Source organism: Miniopterus natalensis, chromosome 3 (assembly GCF_054644295.1).
Source record: "Miniopterus natalensis isolate mMinNat1 chromosome 3, mMinNat1.hap1, whole genome shotgun sequence".
Classification (NCBI taxonomy): Eukaryota; Metazoa; Chordata; class Mammalia; order Chiroptera; family Miniopteridae; genus Miniopterus; species Miniopterus natalensis.
In genome coordinates this window covers 40,665,946-40,691,732 of record NC_142083.1, presented here as the reverse complement: position 1 = coordinate 40,691,732, position 25,787 = coordinate 40,665,946, and the positions used below count along the sequence as shown (strand labels likewise).

The 25,787-nt window shown below is 35.6% G+C and overlaps 1 protein-coding gene across 2 annotated transcripts in view; it reads right to left on the bottom strand.

Moving 5' to 3' along the window:
• Positions 1-25,169, bottom strand: part of TENT2 (terminal nucleotidyltransferase 2) — a 49,822-nt gene extending 24,653 nt beyond the window's left edge. The window contains exons 1-8 of one of the 2 annotated variants that reach the window (XM_016210364.2): positions 24,842-25,169; positions 18,784-18,957; positions 18,473-18,559; positions 15,601-15,838; positions 8,536-8,650; positions 8,356-8,447; positions 6,882-6,948; positions 4,825-4,894 (exon numbers count right to left, since the gene is read on the bottom strand). In XM_016210364.2, the coding sequence (XP_016065850.1) occupies positions 4,825-4,894; positions 6,882-6,948; positions 8,356-8,447; positions 8,536-8,650; positions 15,601-15,838; positions 18,473-18,559; positions 18,784-18,920 (806 nt within the window). In that variant the 5' untranslated portion in view covers positions 18,921-18,957; positions 24,842-25,169. Of the gene's footprint in view, positions 1-4,824; positions 4,895-6,881; positions 6,961-8,355; positions 8,448-8,535; positions 8,651-15,600; positions 15,839-18,472; positions 18,560-18,783; positions 18,958-24,841 lie in introns of both variants that reach the window. The other variant, XM_016210362.2, reaches the window with a different exon arrangement.
• Positions 25,170-25,787: the final 618 nt, after the last annotated feature.

Genomic DNA, 25,787 nt, shown 5'->3' with positions numbered 1-25,787 from the left:
CAGGTGGACCCAGGCAGAACAACAGGTGGTAGCTGACCTTGGCTTGTACCTCCCTGAAAGCCCCAGAGCCAACTCACCCAGTGGATAGCTTCAGACCACGTTAAAGTACCACCACCAAACCCCCTCCACAAGTGACACACTAAAGAGGTGGACTCAGCAGGCACCAGAGCCCCCCTGAAGTAAGTTCTGCTCTGAGAGTTGGGCCACAGAACAGCTGATCCTCCACAGAGGTTGGAGGTCAGTGGTCAATGGTCGAAGCCAGTTCTTGCAGCTGTGCAGCAGATCAGCCTGGGGCTAAATCCCTCCCACTGATATGCCAACAGCAATTAAGAGTCAACTACAAGGGGAAGGGGCACACAGCCCACTCGGTGGGGAGGGGGATGGCACCTCAAGTGCCCAGCTTGGGTAATCAAGGAGGCTGTGTCACTAGACCCTACAGGACACCTACTACATAAGGCCACTCCACCAAGCCTGAGAGATGTAGCAACTCTACCTAATACATAGAAACAAACAAAGAGAGGCTGTCAAAATGAGCAGACAAAGAAACATGTCCCAAATGAAAGAACAGAACAAAACTCCAGAAAAAAACAAAATGGAGACAAGCAATTTACTAGATGCAGAGTTCAAAACACTGGTTATAAGGATGCTCAATGAACTTAGGGGAAGAGTAGATGACCTTAGCAAGAACTTTAACAAAGAGATAGGAAACATAAAAGTGGAACTAGAAAACATAAAAAAGAACCAGTTAGGAATGAAGAATACATTACAGGGGCCCTGGCCAGTGTGGTTCAGTTGGTTGGAGCATTGTCCCATGCACCGAAAGGTGGCAGGTTCAATTCCCAATCAGGGCACATACCCAGCTTGCGGGTTCCATCCCTGGTCAAGGCACATGTGGGAGGCAACCAATCAATGTTTCTCTCTCCCTCCCTCCCTTCTTGTCTAAGAGCCATAAAACAAATAAACAAAAAAACTATCATGGTTAAAAAATCAGGTTCATTAAAAAAATAAAATAAAGAACACATTACAGGGAATTAACAGTACAGCAGATGAAGCAAAGGTTGGGAAGATAAGAAAGCAGAGAACATCCAACCAAAATAGTTTAAAAAAAATTAAAAATCCAAAAACATGAAGATAGTGTAAGGGGCCTCTGGAACAACTTCAAGCCTACCAACATTCACATCATGGGGGCAAGGGGTGGAAGAAGAGAAGGAGCAAGAAATTGAAAACCTATTTGAAAAAATAACGACAGAAAACTTCCCTAACTTGGTGAAGGAAACAGACATACAAGTCCAGGAAGCACAGAGTCCCAAACAAGATGAACCCAAAGAGGCCCACACCAAGATACATCATAATTAAAGTGAAAAGGTTAAAAACAGAGTGAATCTTAAAAGCAGCAAGAGAAAAGCAGTTACTTACCTATATGGGAGCTCCCATAAGACTGTCAGCTGATTTCTCAACAGAAACTTTGCAGGCCAGAAGGGATTGGCAAGAAATACTCAAAGTGATAAAAAGCAAGGACCTACAACCAATATTACTCTACCCAGCAAAGCTGTCATTTAGAATCAAAGGACAGATAAAGAGTTTCTCAGACAAGAAAAAGCTAAAGGAGGTTCATCACAACCAAACCAGTATCACATGAAATGTTAAAGGGTCTTCTTTAAGAAGAAGAAGGAAAAAAAAGGATAAAAAACATCAACAAAACGTCAATAAATACATATCTATCAACAAATGAATCTAAAAACAAAATGAACAAGAACAGAAACAGACTCACAGATACAGAGAACATTTTGATGGTTGCCAGATGACAAGTGGATTTGGGGAATAGGTGAAAAAGGTAAAGGGACTGAGAAGTACAAATTGGTTGTTACAGAAGAATAATGGGGATGTAGAGTACAGCATAGGGAATATAATCAATAATATTCTAATAACTCTATCTGGTGTCAGATGGGTGCAAGTTTTATCAGGATGATCACTTAGTAAGTTATATAAGGTCTAATCACTGGGGTGAACACCTGAAACTAATATAACAATGTACATAAATTTTAACTGAAAATTTTTAAAAAAAGGTTTTTAAAAAATTTTTAAAGTTTCAACCTCTAAAAATAAAAGTTAAGAAAACACTGCCTAAAATAAAAACTTAACAAATTTACTTTCTACAGCTTTTAATCATAAAATTTGAAATCTACCATTTCAGGCTTTCTTGTTTTAGGGAAAGAAACCCTGTAATTTTTCAATTATCCATGCATACTAATAAAAACAGAAAGTGGCATTAATCCTTTAGATATCACGTATATATTTGGATATGGGAGAAAATGGTAATAATGAAGTTATATTCTTTAATTGTGTTTGTACAAATCTAACACTGAAACTAGTTTTCACTTCCTCTATATAACTCAACAGACAGTAAAACACTTAGATGGAAACTAGTCTGAAATTAAAAACTTTTCAAAAATATGAATTCAGAGCTTTAAAAATATCCATAGCACATGCTTCAACTTCTACTTCTGGAAATACTAAAGTAATCCTTCATATAGAAAATAATTTATGCACAAAATGCTTATTCTAACAGGGGAATGGGTAAGTTAATGACAATATATTCACTCAACGAAATACTGAAACTCATTAAAAATGAGCCAGAAAATATTCAGTGATATAAGCAGTGTTCATGATATCTGGTTAAGTAAAAAGGGCTCAATTTAAATTTTAAAAACTCATACATTCATTTGCATAGAAAAGGGACTGAAAGGTTTACATCAAAACATTAACATCAGTTATCTCTGGTTGTCAGAAGTAGAGTTGTTTATTTTTAATAGTTTGTACGGAGAAAAATTATTAAATGGAGTTTATAAAGAATACTTAAAAATAAAGTCTGCATAATAATCTTAAATCAAATAAGAATTGTTTATATAACCATATATTTTAAAACAATTATAATTAGCTAATAGTTCACTTTTGTTTACTTTGTTTTATCTCCCTGTATCTTTGTGCTTTAGATTTTATTTACTTGATAAAATTCAATAAATATTTATAGAGTAAATGGATGTTTTGATGAATGAAGGAGAAGGTTTGAGCCAGGAATATATCTAAAGTTTTGTTTAAAATATATATATTTATGACCAGCTGGGCATGGCTCAGCGGTTGAGTGTCGACCTAGGATCCAGGCAATTGGGGTTAGATTCCCAGTCAGGGCATATACCTGGGTTGAGGGCTCGATTTCCAGTTGGGGTCGTGCGGGAGGCAGCCGATCAATGACTCTCTCATCATTGATGTTTCTCTCTCTCTCTCTCCCTCTCCTTTCCTCTCTCTGAAATCAATATATATTTGAAAAATAAAAATTAAATAAATAAAATATGTATATTCAGTCCATTCTGGTTACTCACAGTAGTTATGTTCTATAAAATCACTGCGAACACTGAATTAAGTGACTACTAAACAAACCATTGCTCCTAGGGGAAAGGAAGAGTTATGTTTCTACAAGTCTTCAGTCACATTTTCATCAACTAATCAATATTTAACTAATTTTTATGTGCATTTCTGTTTAAAGATACCTTATTTAATACACTGTTGATTCATTAGCAGTGAACTCACAGCCAAGAGCACTGTACCTCATGCCTAAACAAAGCATATCTAACACACATATTTTTCCCATAAGGAACATCACAGCTTTGTACACAGAAACACTAGACAGTACTTCAGCACTATGCTTGGGGCCATTTTAAACAGCAAAATCACTCACAAAAAGTACAAAAAAGTAAAAAACAGGGCACTAACTAAACTGTAAAAAGGACAGTATGAGAACTGAAACAAGAAGGCAGAGTGTTGTATTGTTTAACCTCAGCTGGGAACACACGCATTATGTGACTCAAAATTTTCCAAACTTGCACACGTCCACATATGACCATGAAAGTGGTAAAAGAATTAATTTAGGGGGGAAGAGGATTACAAAACAAATTTCATCAAGTAAAAGAATTCGCAAATATGGAATCCATGAATAATGAAAACCAGCTGTGTGTATACTTACACTTATATTTCAATATTACTTTTATAAAACCGGGCTAGAAAAAACCTGATTTATCAGAATTCTATCTACTTTTTTGGAAAACAATAAATCTTTAACCAAGGAAAGAGTCAACACTTAATATTTACATTTAATATTCAGATATTATCTAAAAGATTCTAATTCTAATATCCATGAGAAACTCAGAACCCAGGCAGGTAGAATATATGGATTTACAACCACCTCTCTGACACATGAAATTTCATCAATTAAGATGTGTTCTTAGTGCATTCATTACATTTTCAAAAGGCAAATGATCATTAAAAAATCTGAAATACAGCCCGACCGGGCGTGGCTCAGCGGTTGAGCGTCGACCTAGGATCCAGGCGATCGGGGTTCGATTCCCAGTCAGGGCACATGCCGGGGTTTCGGGCTCGATCCCCAGTCGGGGGTGTGCAGGAGGCAGCCGATCAATGACTCTCATCATTGATGTTTCTATCTCTGTCTCTCCCTCTCCTTTCCTCTCTCTGAAGTCAATAAAGATATATTTAAAAAAAAAAAAAAAATCTAAAATATAAATAGGTATATATTCCTTAAACTGGGTAGTCTCAAATACTCCAAATTTGAAGCAGAATAACTACATACAATTAACCATGAAAAACTGCTCAGACCATTTTCAAAAATTATTTCAAAGATCAAATCAAGTAAATTCCAAAAATAATGAAGATAAGTTATGTTATAGCACACATTTCTTAATTATCTACATCAAAAGAATATCTAAAAATTATCTAAAGCAACTGAAAAAAGGGAATTCAGTAATTATTTACCTGACTTTATCCCTGAACTTCACAATTGGCACTTTTGCTCGAATCAGCTGAGGTCTCTCAATGTAGCCAGCTAAAGGATAAAAGATAATGTGAAGATCTGTAAATACTTCTCAAATTTATAGTGTACGAATGTACATTTTTTTAAAGTAGATTTTACCAAGCTAAAATCATTTAAGAAAACACAGTCTCTGAGAAATAAAGCCAAAAAAGGACACTATCAAAACTTCTTCTAAGACTGGAATTTCCAATACTATTTAGAGGGCTTAATATTGAAGTTATTTTCAGAAATGTGGTTTAATATCAAAAAAGATTTATAAAGAAGTTCATCAGAGTATTATAAACTTGAAAAATATCTAAGCTAGCAGCAGTGGGATAAATGGATAAATTTTTGTTCAGCACATGGCAAGACATTATGGCAGTTATAAAAATCATTACGTACAGTGTCATAAATGTGGAAATGCTTGTAACATGATACATGGGGCAGAGATATATTCAAATAAGTATGACTTCTAGGGGAAGAACACATACCTACATATTTTTTATCCCATCAAAAAAAATTTTTTTCCTGAGTTCAAAGTAATACATCGTTCATTGTGGAAATTTGGGAAAATACAGAAATGTATAAAAAAGAAAATGCAAACTTTCCCAAATGAGCAATTTCCTAATGTTTTTAACTAAAGAAAAATGTAATGCCAGATTTAAAAACTAAAAATTTCTGTGCCCTGCCTGGTGTTGTTTATTTGGTTGGGCATTGTCCTGTGTACCAAAAGGCTGACAGTTTGATTCCCATCAGGACACATGCTCAGGATGCGGGCTTGATCCCACGTAGGGGGTGTGCAGGAGGCAGTGAATCAATGTTTCGCTCTCTCCCTCTCCCTTCCTCTCTCTAAGAATCAATAAAAATATGTACTTTTAAAATTTGTTATAATGCTTTACCACCAAAATCATAGAATATACCAAGCTTCAAATAGAATTTATGTGTAAGAATTCAGTGAGATTTAGTGGAAAATAAGGAGTTAAAAGTTTCAAGTTCCAAGTAAAAGTTCTAACACCAACAAAAACCAACTGTACTACTGCAAGTTACTAATCTAATCCCATGGTCATCAGTCTCCTTAACTATTAAAAGCCAGAAAAAGAAAAAGAAAAAAAACGCAACTTTCATTTGAGTTAGATGATCTCTAAGGTCCCTTCCATATTTAATATTTATAATTCTAATACTGCTATTAAAACCCACTTAAGGTATAAATTACTCCCTTATTTCACAGATCTGAAAACTTAACTCCAATAAAATAATTTGATTTATTTCTCTCCAATAATAGATGTAAGTTGTTCAAGGGTAGTAACTTTTTACTTGACTTTGAATTTTCCACTTAAAAGTCTGACACTTAAGGAATATGTATCTGTTAAATAAATGCAACAATGTCTTTCCAACATCACACAATTAGTGTGACTTCAACTTTCCACAATATTCTGTTTAAGTTTAAAATAAATTTGAGATGGCTTAACAAGTGGATTAAAATCTGCTTAGTTAGCTTATTCAAAGAATAAAATCTTATAATAAAATTGCCTGTCAACAATTTTGCTTCCTATTGGAGTAATTCATTTGGGCTTCATGTTCAGTGATCATATTTTTTAAATCTGTCATAAATTGCATGTCACTGCAAAACAAACAAAATTCTCTCTCCCTCACCTGAATAAGACTTTACTTGTATCATTCTTTTGGCTTTTCACAGATACTTTACATTGCTGCTATTTATATTCTATGCCTTAGCTTCCCTAACAGTCTATAGCCTTTTGAGAAGAAGAACTGAAGCTTATATATGAGTTCTCCAGGGCATTCAGCGTGTTAACTTGCAAGTAAACTCTATAAAGAATTGTTGAATAAATGGTTCTCTTCTTAATCAAAACTTAAAGGAATTCATTTGGAAAAAAGGATCCACATAATACCTACCCTAACCAGAAAATAAATAATTCTTACCAGAAAATAAAGTGAGAGAAACATTTTAAATAAATAGTTATGTCAGATGACATATGAACTTGAGGCATATCCGACTTACAAAGTCTAGTACAGAAGTGTTTATGGACTAAGGTGAGTATATGCCGTGCTTCAGTCTTCTGATTTACCTGAAAAAAACACTGAAAAGTTAAAAATAAAGTGTTTTTTCATTATCTTTCTAAATTTAGTGTTTTATTTTCTTAATGTATCTCAACAAAGAAAAAACATATAAAGTATACTTTTCTTTGGAGTTACTTTTCAATATACACTACATTGCATTTTAGGAAAAGTCAGCCTTTATGTTGTCTTTCACATCACAATTCTAAGTCAATTTCTGATTTTAAACCTAAAGAACAATTTAAAAAGAAATACTGAAAGAGCCATATGTCACGTTTTCCTTTAGTATAAATGTACAAAAACCAATGTTTTCCCAAGAAAAATAATCAGTTTTAACTTCCTATAGCATGCTTTATTTCCCCATCCAGATTGAGGATAAGGGTCAAGTCTATCAGTGTAAGTTGTGACAACATGATTTAGACACGTGGATAAGACTAAAGGTTAGTGGGATGGGCCTGAGCATACTATAATTACATGAGAGAAAGTATTAATTAAAAAACTCTAGTATTCTCCACTTTGTTCATTATTTCTGAGTTTTTTAAAATTTTCCTTTGTATGATTTCAAAGCCTAGAAAAATAGTTTCTTTCCTGAAATAAATCTCTTTCTGATTTGCATTAACTAGAAGCCAATTTCATTAGTGGAATAACAGGAATAGTAAAAATATATATTACCATTCAATAGGTTCTTCTCATATTTTTAAAGAGGTGGACTATAAGGCCTTTAAAAATTATACTAAAATTAATTTAATCTTTGGTAATTCAGAAGAGACCTCAGCATATTAAAAAGCCTGCTTCAGGTCAGCAATTACTGTGGTATTAACTATACAGAAGAGTATCAGTTAAAAGGAAATTCAAATAAACACAATACTAAATAACAAAATTTAATAAAACAAAAAAAAGAAACAAAGCCAAAATATCAGAAGAAATATATCACAATAGCCTTATTTCCTTATTTTAAATTTCAGTGAAATCACTCTTTTTGTATTCCCAAAATAAGAACTCCAAACTCCATAGCATTTTCCAGGGGGTAAAAAAATAAAGATTAAAAATAGAATCACTGAAAATTCAAATGGAAAGGAAATATATCAAGAAGATAATGCTGACACATGCTCTTCTTCCTTGCTGTACCCTATAGCATATCTAACTCAATGATGGTTCAAAACAGAGTCAGAGCTCTTCAAAAACACAGTGAAGCCATCTCACTTTAACAACGGAAAAATAAATTAATGCTAAAATTCCTGTTACGCTTATTGTACAAACACCTTAAAAGAAAAAGAAGTATTTCCTGGCTTTCCTTGAATTACTATAAACAAAGAATCCAAGGAAGTAATTAAAACAAAACAAGTTATTTTCCTCAATGACTTTTACATAAAATTTCTTACGTGACTTAATATGAGAATAAATGTTTCATTACTTACTGGTTCCTCTTTAACAACTAGACATAAGTCACCATCACTGCTCCGGGTACCAAATCCATTTAAAGAGGACCCAACCAAAAAAAGTCTGCTTTCTAGAAAACAGAAGAGAATTATAACGTATTATTTATAATTTTAAAAAAATTCATATACATAATGGGCATGAAAAGCAGGGAAACATACGTGGAAATAACATCTGAATTTCTCTCTGCAGCTGTGTTCGACAGAGTTCTTTTTTCTTTAAATCACTTCCTTGCTGCTGACAAGCTTCAAATAATTCCAGTATCTGCTGACTCAACTTGAATTAACCGCAAAAAAAAAGTAAAAAATTTGTTCAGAAATGTAAAAGTAATTACCACAGTGAGAAGTGTAAAACAATACTACCAACAGTACTTTAAAAATAAATACATATTTCCTCCTTAACACTTTACAGTCAAAACTACTGTTACCCAAGTAACAACAGTTACTTAGTAACTGAAATAGTTACTAACTTTTACAAAGTAAAGTATCATTCACAAGTCACAGAAAAACATAGTCACAGATAATTCATAGTAAGTATAATCCAACCTTCGGTTGCTGTTTTTGGATGGCACATGAGCTAAGAATGGTTTTTATATTTCTAAAGGGTTATAAAAACAAACAAATAAATAGATGTGACAGAAGCCATATGTAAGCGGAAAAATCTAAAGTATTTACCGATCCTGAGTGAGCTCTCTATACACTACCCAGCAAACAGTATTTCAAACCTTTTCCTCTGTTTCTCTGGTCGGCATGATCTCCTGCACTCTAAATGCTATTTCCAACCTCAGACATCCGGCTTCATCCCCTCTACCCTCAGCGGGTGGCCTTGCATACTACTTCACAGAGAACAGGAGGTCATTCAACTATGGGAACACTCCACTCAACTTCTCCATACCATCCTGCAAACCAGTTTCCTTATATCCACACCTATCCGCTCCTCCAGTTCCAAAAAGCTTTTCTTACCTAACGCCAATTACTCCTATAAGCAGGACCCTTTCTACCTTCTGGGAATAGTATCTATGATTGTTTTCTTTTCAGAGTAGTCAATCTTCTCTCTCTACTGAATCTTTCCCATGAAATTTTATATGTAGCTAAAGTTTCTCCAACCTTAAGAAAAACAAAAACAAAAACTGTTCCAACTTCCCACCTTTTGCTCCTCCCCTTTAGAGCCAAACTTCCCAAAACAATTGTATATACTCTCAATTTCCATTTGTTTTCTCATTCTTTCCTCAATACCTTGTCCCTGAATTCCAAATCTGTACATATTAAACTATCATCTCTAAATATCTAATTCGATGTTTCAAATGCACATTAAAGGCAACATGTCCACACAACTCATGAGGCCATGTTCCTCAATTTTTTCCATCAATCTTGGATCCAGCTCTCTTCTCTTCCTGGACAATCATATCCATACTCTTGGTTTCAATTACCATCTATATGCTGATGCTTACCAAATGTACATTTCTAGTCAATACCTTGCCCCTGAATTCCAAATCTGTACATATTAAACTATCATCTCTCAGTATCTAATTTGATGTCACAAATGCACATTAAAGGCAACGTGTCCACACAACTCACGAGGCCACGTTCACCCTCCAGTTCCTATTACACAATACACGTGCACACAGATCTTACTCCTCTTTCATCTTATTCTCTCGGTGAACGACACTACCACCCATCCAGTTAGAGAGGTCAGACACTTGGAACTAACCCTCAATGTCTTTTCTGTCTAATCCAGTGGTTCTCAACCAGGGGCAATTCTGTCCCCCACTGAACATCTGGCAACGTCTGCAGACATTTTGGGTTCTCATAACTGGGGAATAGTGGCATCTAGTGTGAGCTGAAGCCAGGAATTCGGCTAGATATCCTTATGTTGTGTAGGACAGCCCTCCCACACTAAAGAAAGTTGGTCCAAAATGTCAATAGTGCAGAGGCTTAGACAACCTAATTAATCTAGCATCAAATCCTATCAATTCCACTTTCCAAATATAACTTAAAGCCATCAATTTTTCTTCATCTTAACTACCAGCATTTCTTGTTCAAGTCACCAGGACCTTTTATGTATAAAACAATAACTTCCCTACATCCACACTTGTTGAACTTCATACAATAAAGTCAGAATAATTTTAACACATTTCTCTTTCCTGCTTAAAAAAACTCACCTCTGTTCTTATGCTGAAGACCAAAAGAACACACAGGTCTCTGCATGATCTGCCCCTCTCCCCACTTCAGCCATTTTCCTCCTAATCAACAAAACTGTAGCCATCTTGGCCTCTCTGTCCTCTGCATACCCCGTTCTTTCTACATAGGACCCCAAACGTGCTGTTCCTTCCTCTAAAGCATTCTCTCCACCCCTGCCACTCTTTCACTAGTTAACGCCTACTATTCCTCAGATCTCAGCCCAAATATTACCTCCTTTAGGACATCCCTCAGCACTGTAATTTTCCTTCATAGCACACATATATATGTATGTGTGTGTATATATATATAAAAAAATAACTGTGATTTGCATGTCTCTAATGGACCTCCGTCTCACTACACTGTATGTATATGGTGAAGATACCATGTATATTTAGCACAATTTTGTGGCACATAGCAAGCACTGAGAAATAATTTGTTGAATACTAAATAAATACAGAACCTAATCTACTCCAGGAGTTTCAATTGTCACTTTTATTAAAGGTGACTTAAGGATTTATCTCTGTCCCTGGCCTTGCTTCTAAAGTATATACAGCCAATTCAGCTATAATACATTTTTTTGTAATACCAATTAGCTTACAGAAAATTGGTAAAGAGAAGAATGATATTAATTTAACATGTCAGTTGGGTTGATCTGTATGAGGAAATGAAATTGTGGAATCATAACCTTCACAAGAAAGAAAAAAAGCCCTCAGTTTGACTGCTGCACAGGCAGGAGTCCTTTTTAGATCTAAGACAACTAAAAAGCAGCACCTCTACCCAGAGTTCCCAATCAATAAAGGATACCCACAGCCTCGCACAGCTCTCTGCTGGTGTATTTCCTTTTGTGTTTACCTTCACAGTAGCCTCACTGACTCAGAGCTCCACTACTGCCTGCCTGTCTCAGTGCCCACCCCAAGCCAATCTCCTCTATTCCGTATTTTTATTTATCTTTACTGTTGAAAGTATTACAGATGTCCCCCCCCCCCACTGACCTCTCCTACCCACTCCCACCCCCTCCCTAGGCCTTCATAGCACTACTGTCTGTGTCCATGGGTTATACGTATATTTTTAATATCCTCTGTAGCAGCATCCAGCCATGCTAAGCCACCTACCTGGTCTGTCCAATTTATTTCCCAAGGTAGCAATTATTACTTTCACTATTATTCTAGTTACAAAATTGTTTAGTCTGCTCCAGCCCTATTTTCCCATAGCCCTATATTCTTAGTGTACAATTTACAGAACATGAGGTTTCTCAAGAGCACAAATGTTATAGCAGATTTTCCCACAGTTTCAAATAGCTCTTGACTAGCTCCTCAATTAGCTTATATATCCCAAATCTAGGTTCCTTATCTGATAGTAGTCCAGAACCATATCAACTGGAGTCTCTCTCCCTCTCCCTGGCATTCAATCATTCCACACATTCTATCACTTTTCCTTATGTGTGGTCTCTCACATCTTTTCTACCTACCATCTGCCACAACTGAAAGCTTCAGCACCTCTCATCTGAATGAATTCAATAACCTTCAAGGTAATCGTCCATCTTCCAGGCCCTCCTTATTCCAAACGAAACTCCACTATACTGCAAGAACTATCTTCCCAAGAATGCAAATCTGATTATGCTATTCCTCTACTCAAAAACCTTCAATGGCATTGCACTGTGAATTCAAGGCTCCAAACCACTGCACCACTTTCATTCCACACTGACCTCTCACTCACTTTACACCGTACGAGGTAAACAAAGGTAAATCATACACACTGTTGAGCACACTGCTGGCAAAGAAAGTCAATAAATATTAGCTAATACTGTCACAGATTACCAGGTATTATAGTCAGGTCTAAGAATGCTATCTCCCTATGCTTGATTTTAAGCATCTTAACTTCCTTCTCTTTGTATTATTAGAGACAAGGGTCAAATCTTGGTTGTGTCACTTACCAGCTGTGACCTTGAACAAGTTATTTAGCTTTCTGAGCCTCAGTAAAATTAGGATAATATCCATGTCATGGGGGTAGGGTGGTTGAAAAGACTAAATGACATAGCATATTTAGAATGCAGAGAAAGAAGAGATATCAGTAAACATTTCTCTTAAAAAGTGTTCACTTAAAGAATGAGCACAGAACTAACTGCTTGCCTTCTTTCTCCAACAAATAGGCAAGTAGAGAGTACTACTCAAATAAATTGGTTTAACAACAAAATGTATCTTTATTCCTTTGACATAAACGCTTATTTCAAGAACATCAGATTTAAGATAATCTTTTTCTGTGCCACTAAGCAAAGAAAAAGTTATTGATATGGAGCCACACTTTACTTCATATTGACTAATGTGAATTTTATAATTAAATTTACTGAGACTCAACATATACCTAGTTTATATGTAGAACTACTGGTTATTTAGTTTGTTCTAATAGTTAACTGTTATAAACATAAAAATCCATGCAAAATATAGAGCTGTAGTGTAGCTCTATATTTTATGAATAATAAATTCCATAAAATGGGTCTAACTGCATACATATATTAAAATTCCACATATAATAAAAGATTCTTATATATTCATTCAAAAATTGGTCTGATTTAATTTATATTACAGGCTTTCAGATTATAGCATTACAAGAGTTTCTTTAAAATGAAAAAGCAAAGAAGGGGCAGAGGGAGAAATGATACCAAAACATCCGAAGCTATTCTTTTCCCATTTTACCTTGCATTTTCCTGCCTCCCACTGGTTTTGCTTAGTTGCTTTTCCAACTTCATAGTATAAAAAGAATGACAGTCTTTTTTTAATAAATAATGCTGGAAAAACTGAACAACAGCAAAAGAATAAAGTTGGCCCTGGCCTGTGTGACTCAGCCAGTTGGGTGACATCCCATATACTAAAAAGGCTGTTGGTTCGATTCCCAGTTAAGACACATGCCCAAGTTGTGGGCTCAGTCCCTACACTGGTAGGGGTGTGTGCAGGAGGCAGCCAATCAAAGTTCTGCTCTCACATCAATGTTTCTCTCTCTTTCCCTCCATTTTTCTCTAAAAAAAAACACACACAATAAAAATATTTAAAGATTTAAAAAAAAAAAAAAATCAAGTTGGACCTCCTCTTCATATCATATAAAACTCAACTCAAAATGGATCAAAGACCTAAATGTAAAGGTTGAAACTATAAAACTCTTAGAATAACACATACTCATTAATTCTTGTGACTATGGATTACACAATGGTTTCTTAGACACAGTCCTAAAAGCTTAAGCAACCAGAGAAAAACAAATAAATTGGATTTCATAAAAATGAAATGCTTTTGTGCTTCAAAGAACAACATCAAGAAAGTAAAAAGACAAACCACAGAATGAAAGAATATATATGCAAATCAAATATCTGATCTGGGTCTAGTGTTCAGAATATATAAAGAACTATTAAAACTCAAAAGTAAAAATAATAAACTCAATTTAAAAATGGGCAACGGATCTGAATAGGCAGTTCTCCAAAGAAGATGCACAAATGGCCAACATGCAAATGAAAAGATGATCAACATCGTAAGTCACTAGGAAATCAAATAAAAAGTCTAATGAGATACCATTTCACACCCACTTCAATGGCTATACTAAAAAAGACAATAGCTAAGTGTTGACAAGAAAATGGAGAAATTGGAATGCTCATACACTGCTAGTGGGAATGTAAAATGGTGCAACCACTTTAGAAAACACTTTGTCAGTCCCTCAAAGTTATACACAGAGGAACTGACATAACACAGCAATTTCACTCCTAGGTATTTACTCAAGAGAAATGAAAACATGTCCACACAAAAACCAGTACAAAGATTTTCATAGTAACATTATTCAGAATAGCTTAAAAGTGGAAACAGCCCAAAAGACCATCAACTGAGGAATGCATAAATAAAATATGGTATATCTAATTCAGCTTTCAAAAAGAATAAAGAACTGATACATGCTATGACCTGATGAACCTTGAAAACATGCTAAGTGAAAGAAGCAAGACCACATAGAGTATGATTCCATTTACATGGAATGTCCAGAACAGGCAAATCCACAGAGATTAAAAAATTGACTAGCGGTTGCCAGGGGCTAAGGGGAGGGGGAGGGATGGGAAAGGAACTGCTATTGGATACATGATTTTTTTGGGGATGGTGATGAAAATGTACTGGACTTAATATAGCAGTGATGGTTTCACAACTCAGTGAATATACTAAAAATCACTGAATCATACACTTTAAGAGAGTGAATTTTATGTACAATGTTATCTCAGTTAAAGAAAAAAAGAATAAAAAGTAGCACAACTATGGAATGGAGTGTTCCTTTTTTGACCCAACATTTTCCATACACTTACTATGTTCCAGACCTATGCTGGTTGCTAGGAACCCAAGATGAATAATACAAAGTCATTATACTCTCTTCAGGCGCATTCTCCTTGGCATATCAATGTCATATTTCTCAAGAGTGAAGCAGCTTTGAAAATGCAAAAACAGCAAATATAAGCCATAGACAATCCAAGAGAATGCAGATAATGTCATTTTCCAAGAACTATTATTTAAATAGCTAAATTTCATTTATTTGAAATGTTTTTACAAATAATGTTTTTAAAAAATCTTTCTTGATTTGAATGTATTATTTCCTCAGTGGCTCCTGGATTCTCTATTTTTGACATTCAAAAATCTCACAACAAACACAAATATCACAAAAGAAAATGCTTCTTAACACTTTATTACAATATCCACATGAAAACTTGTTTTTCTGTAATAAGTAACAACAGATTTCTCTGAACTAAGAAATCAAACATTTTCGGCTCTAATCACAGATTTTTACGAAACAGAGAATATCTCATTTCCTGAAAGCTGCACGTCCATATAAAAAACACACACACAAAAACGATAGCTAACAAAAATTAAAATCTCAAATTTCAACAGAAACCTGTGTTGGACAGTATTTTAAACAGAACAATAAAGGTATGTTCTACTCAATCCAAGCCATTAGGTATTTTTGATACTTTTAATACGTTATTTATATTAACTTCCCAAAACATAAAACTAAAATCTACATTATTATTACCTTATCTTTGGCCTCAGGCAGTGTCATTTCTCTAGGTTCTAAAATTGGCATTTCTCGAAAAGGTGGAACGCATCTGACAATATCTGGTACATAATTTGTATGAAACAATGGCGGCATTGAGTATCTTCTTTCACCTGATAAAGGCACTATGTGGTTAACTATAGTTGGCTCTTGGTGAGGTGAATGGAAACGTTGCCGTTTACCGTCAAGAGGAAGGTTTTTTTCATCGCTTAATCTCCTGAAAACAAGCAATATACCTTAGTAAAGGTGTAACTTCCTGGTAACAAACAGAAAACAATTAAGAATATATAAATAACATGACAATACTGACTCTTTCAGCAAGGCCACATTATTAGTTCTATATGAATCTTAAAATACCTATTTTCAGCACAAAAGATGCCTTAGAAAATACACCTTAGGGAAAAAAATGCATATAAAAAAACCAAACTACATATATAGAATGTCCCAAAAAAATGTAAACACACACTTTGAATAATTATAAAGGCAGTGTTTATTAAAATACATTTCATTTTCAAAATGGAGCTATCAGCTGTTAAAGTATGTATACTTTTGGGGCGGACACCCTATATACATTAAGGTGTATCTCCTACTCTTAAACTACCCCAATGTTTCATCTCAGCAGTGAAAACTCTATAGAAAAATTCCTATTTACAGAATCACTAACAACAAAAGATCTAAACGCTAACAGGAAGAAGATAAAATTAAGTGAATTGAGTGCTATATATAAAAAAGGCACTGAGTCCACCTATGTTCTGACGCCATCGGTAGGAAAGACCAAATTAAGTGATATTTACTTTTTTTAAAAAGCTATAAAGATATTGGACAAGTAAGAAAATTTGAAAATGATCTACATTTCAGATAATATTTAGTGTTAAATTTCTTGGATGTGAACAATGTATATTTGGTTATTTAGGAGAAAATCCTTGTTTTTAGGAGGAATGCACTGATATGTACTGGAGTAAAGTGAAATGATGTCAACAACTTATTTTCATATGGTTCAGAAAAAAATGTGGGAATAGAGAAAGAGGCAGAAAAAAAATAATGCAGCAGAATTTTAAATGATGAATTTAGGTTAATAGAATACAGGTGTTTATTTATTATTATTTAAGTTTTTCTGGAGGCTTAAAATTTTTCAAAATAAAAGGCAAGGGGGAAATCATTAAAAGAAATAATCTGTTGAAAAAAATAAATTTGCTTCACTGATAAATATTAAGTTGTTCATGTAGGTAATACTTTTTGCCATGGAAGTGATCCAATTCCTTTTAAGCTCTAAAATTCTACCTGGCATAGAAACCTGAAGGTTTTTATTATAATACTCCTTAGGGATTATCCCAATTTCTCTCTCCTTCAAAGACCCACAAATAACTGGAACTCCTACACCTGGTTCACTAAAAGTGAACAGTGCTAAAAGCATAAGAAGTATAGTTAAGATTTTTTAAACATTAAAAGTAACTTAGAGCTTTGTATTTTGAATATCTTCTATTGAGAATGCCAACTTTATTTTTAAAAATATGTATAAACATGAACTAATGGAATTTATTTTCATTCATGATTCACAAATTGGCTATCAAGGCAATTTCCAAAAATTAAAAATGTGAATAAACTCAATACTTTTAGCATCATTATATAGCTTTCCACAATGACAACTTTGAAGAACAACTCACAGTGCTACTAAGCGCGGGACGTAGAGCCAGACCTCCTGAGTTCATACCACAGTTATGCCAATTCTAGTTGAATAACTAATTGCTTAACCACTGTGTGCTTCAGCTTTCTCCTCAACAGAAGACGCATAACAGTACCTACCTCATAGTGTTGTGAAGCTTAATCAGATTATTTGTAAAGTCCTTAGAATAATGTCTACTACACACAGTGTGATCAGTAATTCTTAGGTAGTGTTATTTTTAACCAGACAAAAAATTATGAAATATTTATATATGCTTTAAATAGCAACATCTTTCAAATACTGCCAAATCATATTTTAATAATCACCTCTAAAGCTCTATTATTAATTACTCTGTGATAGGTCAGTTTCTTTTCATCAAACTGGTTAAAATTAATTGGCTCTTGACTTCTTGATAGAAAGCTTTATGTCATATAAAAATTTTCTTTATAATATTTATCACAGAACCTTACCTGGATAAGATTTAGATAAACAAAATAGTAGTAAACTTTACTAGAAATAAGGTGTTATGGGCCGAACTGTGTCTCCCTCAAAAGTCGTATGTTTAAGCCCTAACCCCAGTATCTCAAAATGTGACTATATTTGGACACAGAGGCTTTAAAGAAGTTAAAATAAGGTCATTAGGGTGGATCCTAATCCAATATGACTACTGTCCTTAGAAGAAGAGATTAGAATACAGAAAACACTGACACAGGGATAACCATGTGAAAACACAGGGAGAAGGTAGCCATCTTCAAACCAAACAGGGAAGCTTCAGAATAAGCCAAACCTGTCAACATCTGGATCTTGGAATTCTAGCCTCCAGAATTGTGAGAAAGTAAATTCTGCTGCTTAAGTCACCCAGTCTGCTATACTTTATGGCAGCCCTAGCATACAAATACAGAAAGCCATCTGATTTAGTTAAAAATCTCAATTAAAAGTCATTTTCTCAAGAAATATAGCTTCATTCCATCTAAAACTTATAACCACAGGAATAAATAAAGGATTCCTAAAATTCTTTAAGTACTACATAGAAGTTTTAAAATTCTGTGACAGGACTGATCACACAGATCCCAGAAAAAAAAAAATTTAGGACACAGTGTCCATACAATTTTAATAAAAGATACATCGTTACACAGTTCTAAGAAATGCAAAATTTTCTTTTAAAATAATTAAATAAGAAATACTTACTTCCTTCCTCGAAATAATGGGGAAAATGAAGTCTGTATTGGACTGACATTTCCATATAACTGCTGTAATGACACAGCTCTAGACAAGCTACCAAAAACAAAGAACAGTAGTAATAAACATTTTTTCCTTAAAAAACAAATCAAAAAGAAAAAAAAACAATTTCAGAAAAAATAAATTATTTCACTGATGAAAAGAAAATAAGTCATAATGACATTTTCTCTAACTTCAAACATTTCATGTAATAAGGGTTTATACATCAAGTAGAAAACAAAATTTACAAGTGATATGGGCCAAAATATTACCATACTTACTCTGCATTCTGAAAGTTGAACTGTGCATCTATGAGCTGCTGGTGTGAATAAAGAGCTGGCGACAGGGCGAAGAAGTTATTATGTTGTTGATGGTTTGGAGTGAAAGGTGGGCGACCCAAAATTGAGTTTGGGAACATGCTCTTGTTCACTAAAAGTGAACATGTATTCTTCCACCTAGAATATTTTTAAAAGACAAATTATTATAGCTTAAAGTTACTGAACTCTTTGGTAACTAGTGTCCACTATTTAAAACAATTAGTACCAAGTTATGAATTTCATTTGCAAAATTATTTTTTAAAGTTTAAACAGATCTCTTAAGTTATATTATAGGTAACAAAAAACTTACTAATAATGAATTTTAAATCTAGATTAACCATAGTATAGTATTATTCAAATGATAGTATAATATGTTAAGTTTCAAATTTTCTGATGAATGTACCTTAATAAATTTACCCTAATATCAATAAATCTTTGGAAATCAAGTTATTACCACATACTCAGAAAATAACTCTGATAATAAAAAGAAACCAAGAGAACCAGTAATGAAATCCTATAAATTCTTACATTTATTCCCAATATAACTTACATAAAGGTATAAGCCATCATATGACAATCTGACTCCAATGTCTGAGATCTTATATCTGATCAAATAAGGGACGGAATTTGTATTGCTTAATAACTATTTATAAAATTGTGAGATTCCCTTCAAAGTCTAAATAACTTATATAAAGGACTTTCAATAAAAGAGGGCTTGTTCCACAAGAACGGGGAAAATGTATATACAAACTAATCAGAACCATTCACTGACCCAGGCAGGAGACTGGAATCTGTATTTATTCTTTTGCAATGAATGATCTCAAAAGGCTACAAACTTACATAGAGTAGGGTAAGGTAACAAATTGAAAACAAGAATTAACTCTACAAAGTAAAATTAACCCCCAGTCCACCCTCCTAAAGCAGGAAATTAGAAAACTCATCTATGGAATAACTGAGAAAAAACACACAAACACACACATATAATACAGTAACCAGAAAACCTATATAATGCAGTAACAGTTTTCCACCACAGAAAAGTTAAGCCTGCTAGCAAGTACAATGAAGCCTACTACTGAATTGCCCACCCATGCACACAGAGCTTCTAATTAGATTTCTAATAGCTCTCACTTAAAATAGACATCATGAATCGCCAGAAGAAAAAGAAAACTTGAGAAGAAACAGAAATAATGCCAAGAACAAATGAAAACTCAATGTTAAAAACCCCATAACTAATGAAAAAACATTTCATATACAGAACAAGAATATACCGCTTAAAAAACAGAAAGGGCTCTTGGAAAGTGCTAAACTGAAAGCAGAAATTCCAGCAGATAGTTAAAAGATAACATTGAGGAAATGTCAGAAGAAACAAAAAGGAAAAACTGATGAGGGCAGAAGGGAAACAGGACAACAGGAGAGAAAATAGAAGAGAATAAAACTATGTGGTCCAATATCCAACATAACAGAAGCTCCAGGAAGAACAGAGAAAGAAATTACCAAATAAATAAAAAATAAATAAAATTTCCAAGACTGAAGAACACCAATCCTTACATTTAAAGGACCCAATGAGTACAAAACAGTTTGGAAAAAAAAAAAAAAAAAAAAAAGATTATCAAGGCATACTACGGTGAAATTTCATGATTTCAGGATATTAGGAATATTACAGAGGAAAATGTTACAAACAAAGGGCTGGTAATCAAAATGGCTTTAAAGCAACAGAAGAAACCACAAGATAATGAAGTCAATGCCTTCAAGTTTCTGAAGAAAACATTCTCAAGCTATAATTCTATACCCAGCTATACTATCAATGCAAGGGAAAATAAGAACCTGTTCAGACATGTAAGGTATCAAAAAAAAAAAAGAAAATCTGGGATCTAGGAAAAAGAAAATCCAACACAGGGCAGAGACAAAGTAAATTACCCAGGATGATGGTAAAGGGAAGCTAACAGCTTAAATTAGGGCAGAAGGACAGAGGGCTTCAAGAAGATATCCAAGGAGAAAAAACAGTTGACTGATAAATTACCTGATGTATTTGACCATGAAGAGAGCAGAAGTAATAATAGGAACAGAAAAGCAGCAAGTTAAAAATAAAAGAAATTACTAAACTACAGAAAAAAACACATTCAAAGGATTATATAAGAAAGTAAATATAATCAGTTACCTACCAGATTCCTACAACAGAAACAATGAAAATGCAAAAATGATATTTATATCATTTACTATGCATTGTATTTAAATATTACATATATTCATATATTATATGTTTACATTTATATACATCACAATTTATTATGAAAGCAAGTACATAAAGGTACTAAATCTTCATTTTCAGCAGACGTCAATTCAAAGAATGAGCTATGAAAGTTTTTGTTTTTTTAGAACAAAGGAAAAGAACACTGAAGCAGCTAAAAAATGGTAGTTGCCTCTGGGGATTGAGACCAGATGGCTGGAAAAACTGGAGGAGACAACAGAAGAGAAAAAGAGAAAGATCTGCAAAAAATAAATCACTCATACAAGCTTTGTCCCCTTTTTTTCACTTCTGTAAGATTAAAATTCCCGCCCTAGCAAGTTTTGCTCAGTGGTTAGAGTGTCAGCCTGCAGAGTGAAGGGTAATAGGTTCAATTCCTGCCAAGGGCATGTACCTCAGTTGCAGGCTTGATCTCCCACCCAGGTCAGGGTGTGTGTGGGAGGCAACCAATCAATGTGTCTCTCTCACAATGTTTCTCCCTCTCTCTCTCTCTCTCTCCCTTCCCTTTCCAAAAGCAATGGAAAAAATAACCTCGGGTGAGGATTAAAAAACAAAAAACGATTAAAATTCCCTAAACTGGGCACAGATAGCAAGTCCAGGGTTCAAACAGATTTTGTTTTCTTGGTTTTCTAATAGCCGAGGATTTTTTTATTTTTAGAGAAACATGGATGGGCAGCCCAACTGGGGATCAACCTACAAGCTAGGTATGTGCCCCAACGGAGAATCGAATCTGCAACCTTTTGGTGGGATGACACTCCAACCGAACCACTGGCCAAGGCAGATTCAAACAGATTTTGGACAAGAGTCTCTGACCACCATCAGATCTCACCCCAAATACCTGACTCTCTAATTTGAACTAAAGACAAATGTTACCTCCAGAAAACAATAGTTTGTCAACTTTCTTCAGCAGGCCTTTATCTCTTGTTGCAGGAGATTTTTTTTTAAAGCAATCCCATCAAATTTACTACACTGTACTGATTTTAACTACTAAGAGGAAATGGAAAATTTCTTGAACCAAGCAGGATTCCAGAGAATCCTTTACTAAAAGTAAACTCAATAATCACGGAATGTGTTTCAAGACTGGCAACTAATGCCTTATTCTAGACCCTTTGCCCAGGTTCATACTTGCTTGGCCTTCTTTATTCTGCTGCCCTGACTCAAATCCCCATAAGGCAGAATTCTTTTTTCATATGATTCCTGAGAAAATGACATTAAATACAAGTCATTATAGTGATGAATTTTGCTTGATATTTTCATTTTATTGAAATACAGATATTATAGATATGATCAACAAGGGATGGAATTTGTATTCAGAAAAACTAGAATTAAAATGTTTTACTTTCAGATTTATTTAAATCAGTTCAGTTAAAATCCAAAGGCACTTTGTTTATACCTATAAATAATACAAGGTGGGCCAAAAGTAGGTTTACAGTTGTGAGTACGTGCAACTATTTAGTCTTGTATTATTTGTTAACTATTGTATTATTTTCCATATGAACACCTGTAATCCTACTTTTGCTCCACCCTGTATGTCTGTTTTTCTTCCAGACCCAAATAAAGTCCTATACACATACATTCAGATTTGAAGACCAAAAATGACTTAATAGCTAGACCTCACCTATTGCTATCCCACTACAAGGTCAGATCCGAACTAAGAATAAGGCAGACGATGTCTTATGGCCCAGAAGTACTCTACAAAGCTAATGACCAAATTATTCAAGGCTTAAAAGTTTAGAATGATTCCATAGCCAAAAGTTTACTTTAGGGTAAATATTGAGTTCAACCTGTCCCAAATTCCCAGAAAAGCACTGAAGTTTTTGGAGTCCCTCGAAAACAAAGTATTTGTCAGGTTCTCCTAAGTATCAATGTTGGCCTTCAAGTCTGGCTCTTAATAAGTTGGGCCTCAAAGAAAAGAGGAACATTCCTAGGGAATGTAACCAGTGGCATTCAACACTCCCCAATATTAGAATCCTGTGGGACCACCTAGAAATAAGGAAGTAAACCAAAAGCCCATGAATGTCGATTCTTCTTTCTAACATTTTTTGTAATACATTTCAACTCTGATTTTTATGAAGATGAAAATGTCACCAAAATAATAATCTATCATAAACAATATAAGGGGTCACTTTTTTAAAAGAATATAGTTTCAGCAAAACTATTATGACACCAGAATTAAGTGGATCACCATAGAATTTGAAATATTTTTATGTTCTGAATAAAGGCTTCACTAAGTAGATAATGATCTATATAAAACACTACTTCACATTAGCTGTGGTAGCAAGTATAAGAAATTTTATAATAAATAAATGAAATACAGATATTGGTGGTATCCTATTTTTCTTAGGTTGCAAGTTATATTTCTCATTCTGTACTAGACTATGACATAGAATAACCTAGGTAAATTACGAACTGTTTTAAAACGATTGCATTGGTTCTGGCGGTAAGGAATCTTTAGGGTTGCTTCTTGACCCAATGGGAAACTATACAGGTTCATTTGTAAATAATGATACATGACAAGCTGTAACAGATTAGTTTACAAAGTAATTCCTAGTGCTATAGTATTTGATCCTGTACCTTAGAACTCAGAATTTGTCCTAAACTTGACCTCTCCTCCAAGGAATTAGAGAACACCCAAGGTTACATAATTCCTTCATCATGATTCCTTGGAATGCAGAATCCACCTAGTATAAAAATCAGAACTGTAGTGGCTAAATCAAGTTATCTGTCCACTTTGTCCAAATGTCTCTGATCCATCCCCTAAACTCACTCCTTTTTTTCACAATGCAGAAAGCCCAATTCCTAAATCCTGTTCACCCACTGTGAAAACCACCCGCAGGTTTCGAAAGGACACTTTTTATTAAGAATTAAACTCCGAGTGTTGAAAAATAATCTAGTCACACGGTTTGAAACGAACAGTTCTTAAATGACCTGTTTCGCATGGAGCCTATCCGGTACACATCATTTTCAGATCAGACTGAATGCGGTTAGGGCACCAACAAAGTAATGTTACTATTATTGGCTATCAGTACATAGTAAGAGCCTTTTGGCTGTTAATCAGTACATGTTAATGCCTTGTGATAATAAACCATACAATATGATGGCATTTACAAAAATAGAATGTTACCTGTAATACAAACACACAAACTCAGTCTTCAGGTAGGCTCTCTTTACTCACAAAATCACATCCTACACATCCGTGAGAGTTGCCAAGTTAGCTTGCGATTTCAGTTTCTGATTCTTTGTTGCTCACCCTACCGGAATACGCAAACTGCAACAACTGCTCTTTTAAACAAAGGGCTCAGAGGGCTAAAACAACACAGGTTACTTTTTAATCCGGAAGTTGTGAGACACATCAAGCCCTCGTATTCTGGCCTAGAGAGAGAGATGAAGAGCCCATCCACAAAGGCTGCACGGGAAAGCAGGGGAACATCCTGACAGCCCTAATCTGTGCACTCTTCCTGTAAAGCAAAGAACTGAGGCAATGTCACGCCCATTTAAACCAGCCTTTAGAACACCATGCAGGGATCCCAAGACAATCTTCCTCTTTTGGTCCTGGACTGAGGGCAGGCATGAGGAAGAGGAACGAGTGGAGAAAAGTAAACGGTCCTAAGATTGTTCAAAAAGTACAGCAGCCTGGGGCCGCCCATAGTCTGGGAAGAGCTACTGCCGGAAGCTCCCACGCAAAGCAAAACAGTACAGTTTCAAAAAAAGTTCCCCGCGTCCCGCCCGCGACCTGGGCCTACAGGGTGCGCCCCTCTCCGAAACCCTCTCACTCACAGATGTCCTTGGGGCAGGGCCTACCGGCACTGCCCGCCCAAGAGCTCCAAGGCCGGCGCAGCGGCGGCCCCACGCGCGCGCTCGTAGCTCTCGCCTCGGCCGAGGGAGGTAGCGGCGCGCGGAACGGCGAGGCCTGCCTGCGAACGCCGACTGCGTTCCAAACGCCGAACTCGGCGGCCCGGGAGGGGAGACGCGGGAAGAGGCAGGGCCGGCAGGGGTGTGGAAGGCTGAGGGCGGCGGCAAGCGGCGGAAGACCAAAAAGTCGCTCAAAAAGAGGCTCAGAAAGCCCAGTCGGAAACACCCGGAAGACCAACGTGACCCCGGATGGGAAGAGCGGGGAAGTCACACTTCCGGCAACACCCCCGCCCCTGGGGAGGGGGGCTGTGCTAGAACGCGCAGGCGCACGGCCGCTGGGTCCCGCCAGGCCGGAGACAGCGGCTCAGCAGCTCGCGGAGAGGCCTGGGACTCTCGCGAGACTGCAGCCCTCAGCCGTAGGCGGCGGGCGGGCAGCGCGAGGTCGAGCACAGCAGCTCTTGCTCTGATAAACGTTTGTTACGCGTCCTTCGGGTCTCAGTCCCGCGACTCCTCTTCAGAGACGCACCCTCCTGACCCAGTTCGCCTTCGCTGTCTGCACAGACTGGATTAAGCTTTCATTGCCCACCGCCACCCACCCGCCGCCAGGGACAGAGCTGCTGGGCATGAAAATCCCTCATTATCGCCTAAGCCTGGACTCAAGCGCCTTACCCGAGATAACAGCTGGCGTTCCTTAACAAATATTTCTTCTTATATTGCTCTTTCTTCAAATATTATAATTTCTTCTTGAGTGAGCTTTAATAGTTGTGACGATATTTAAGTTGTTGAATTTATTGATGTAAATCTTAACAATATCCCTTTATTGTCCTTTTAATATATGTAGAATCCCCCCCTTCTCATTCCTGAAGTTGGT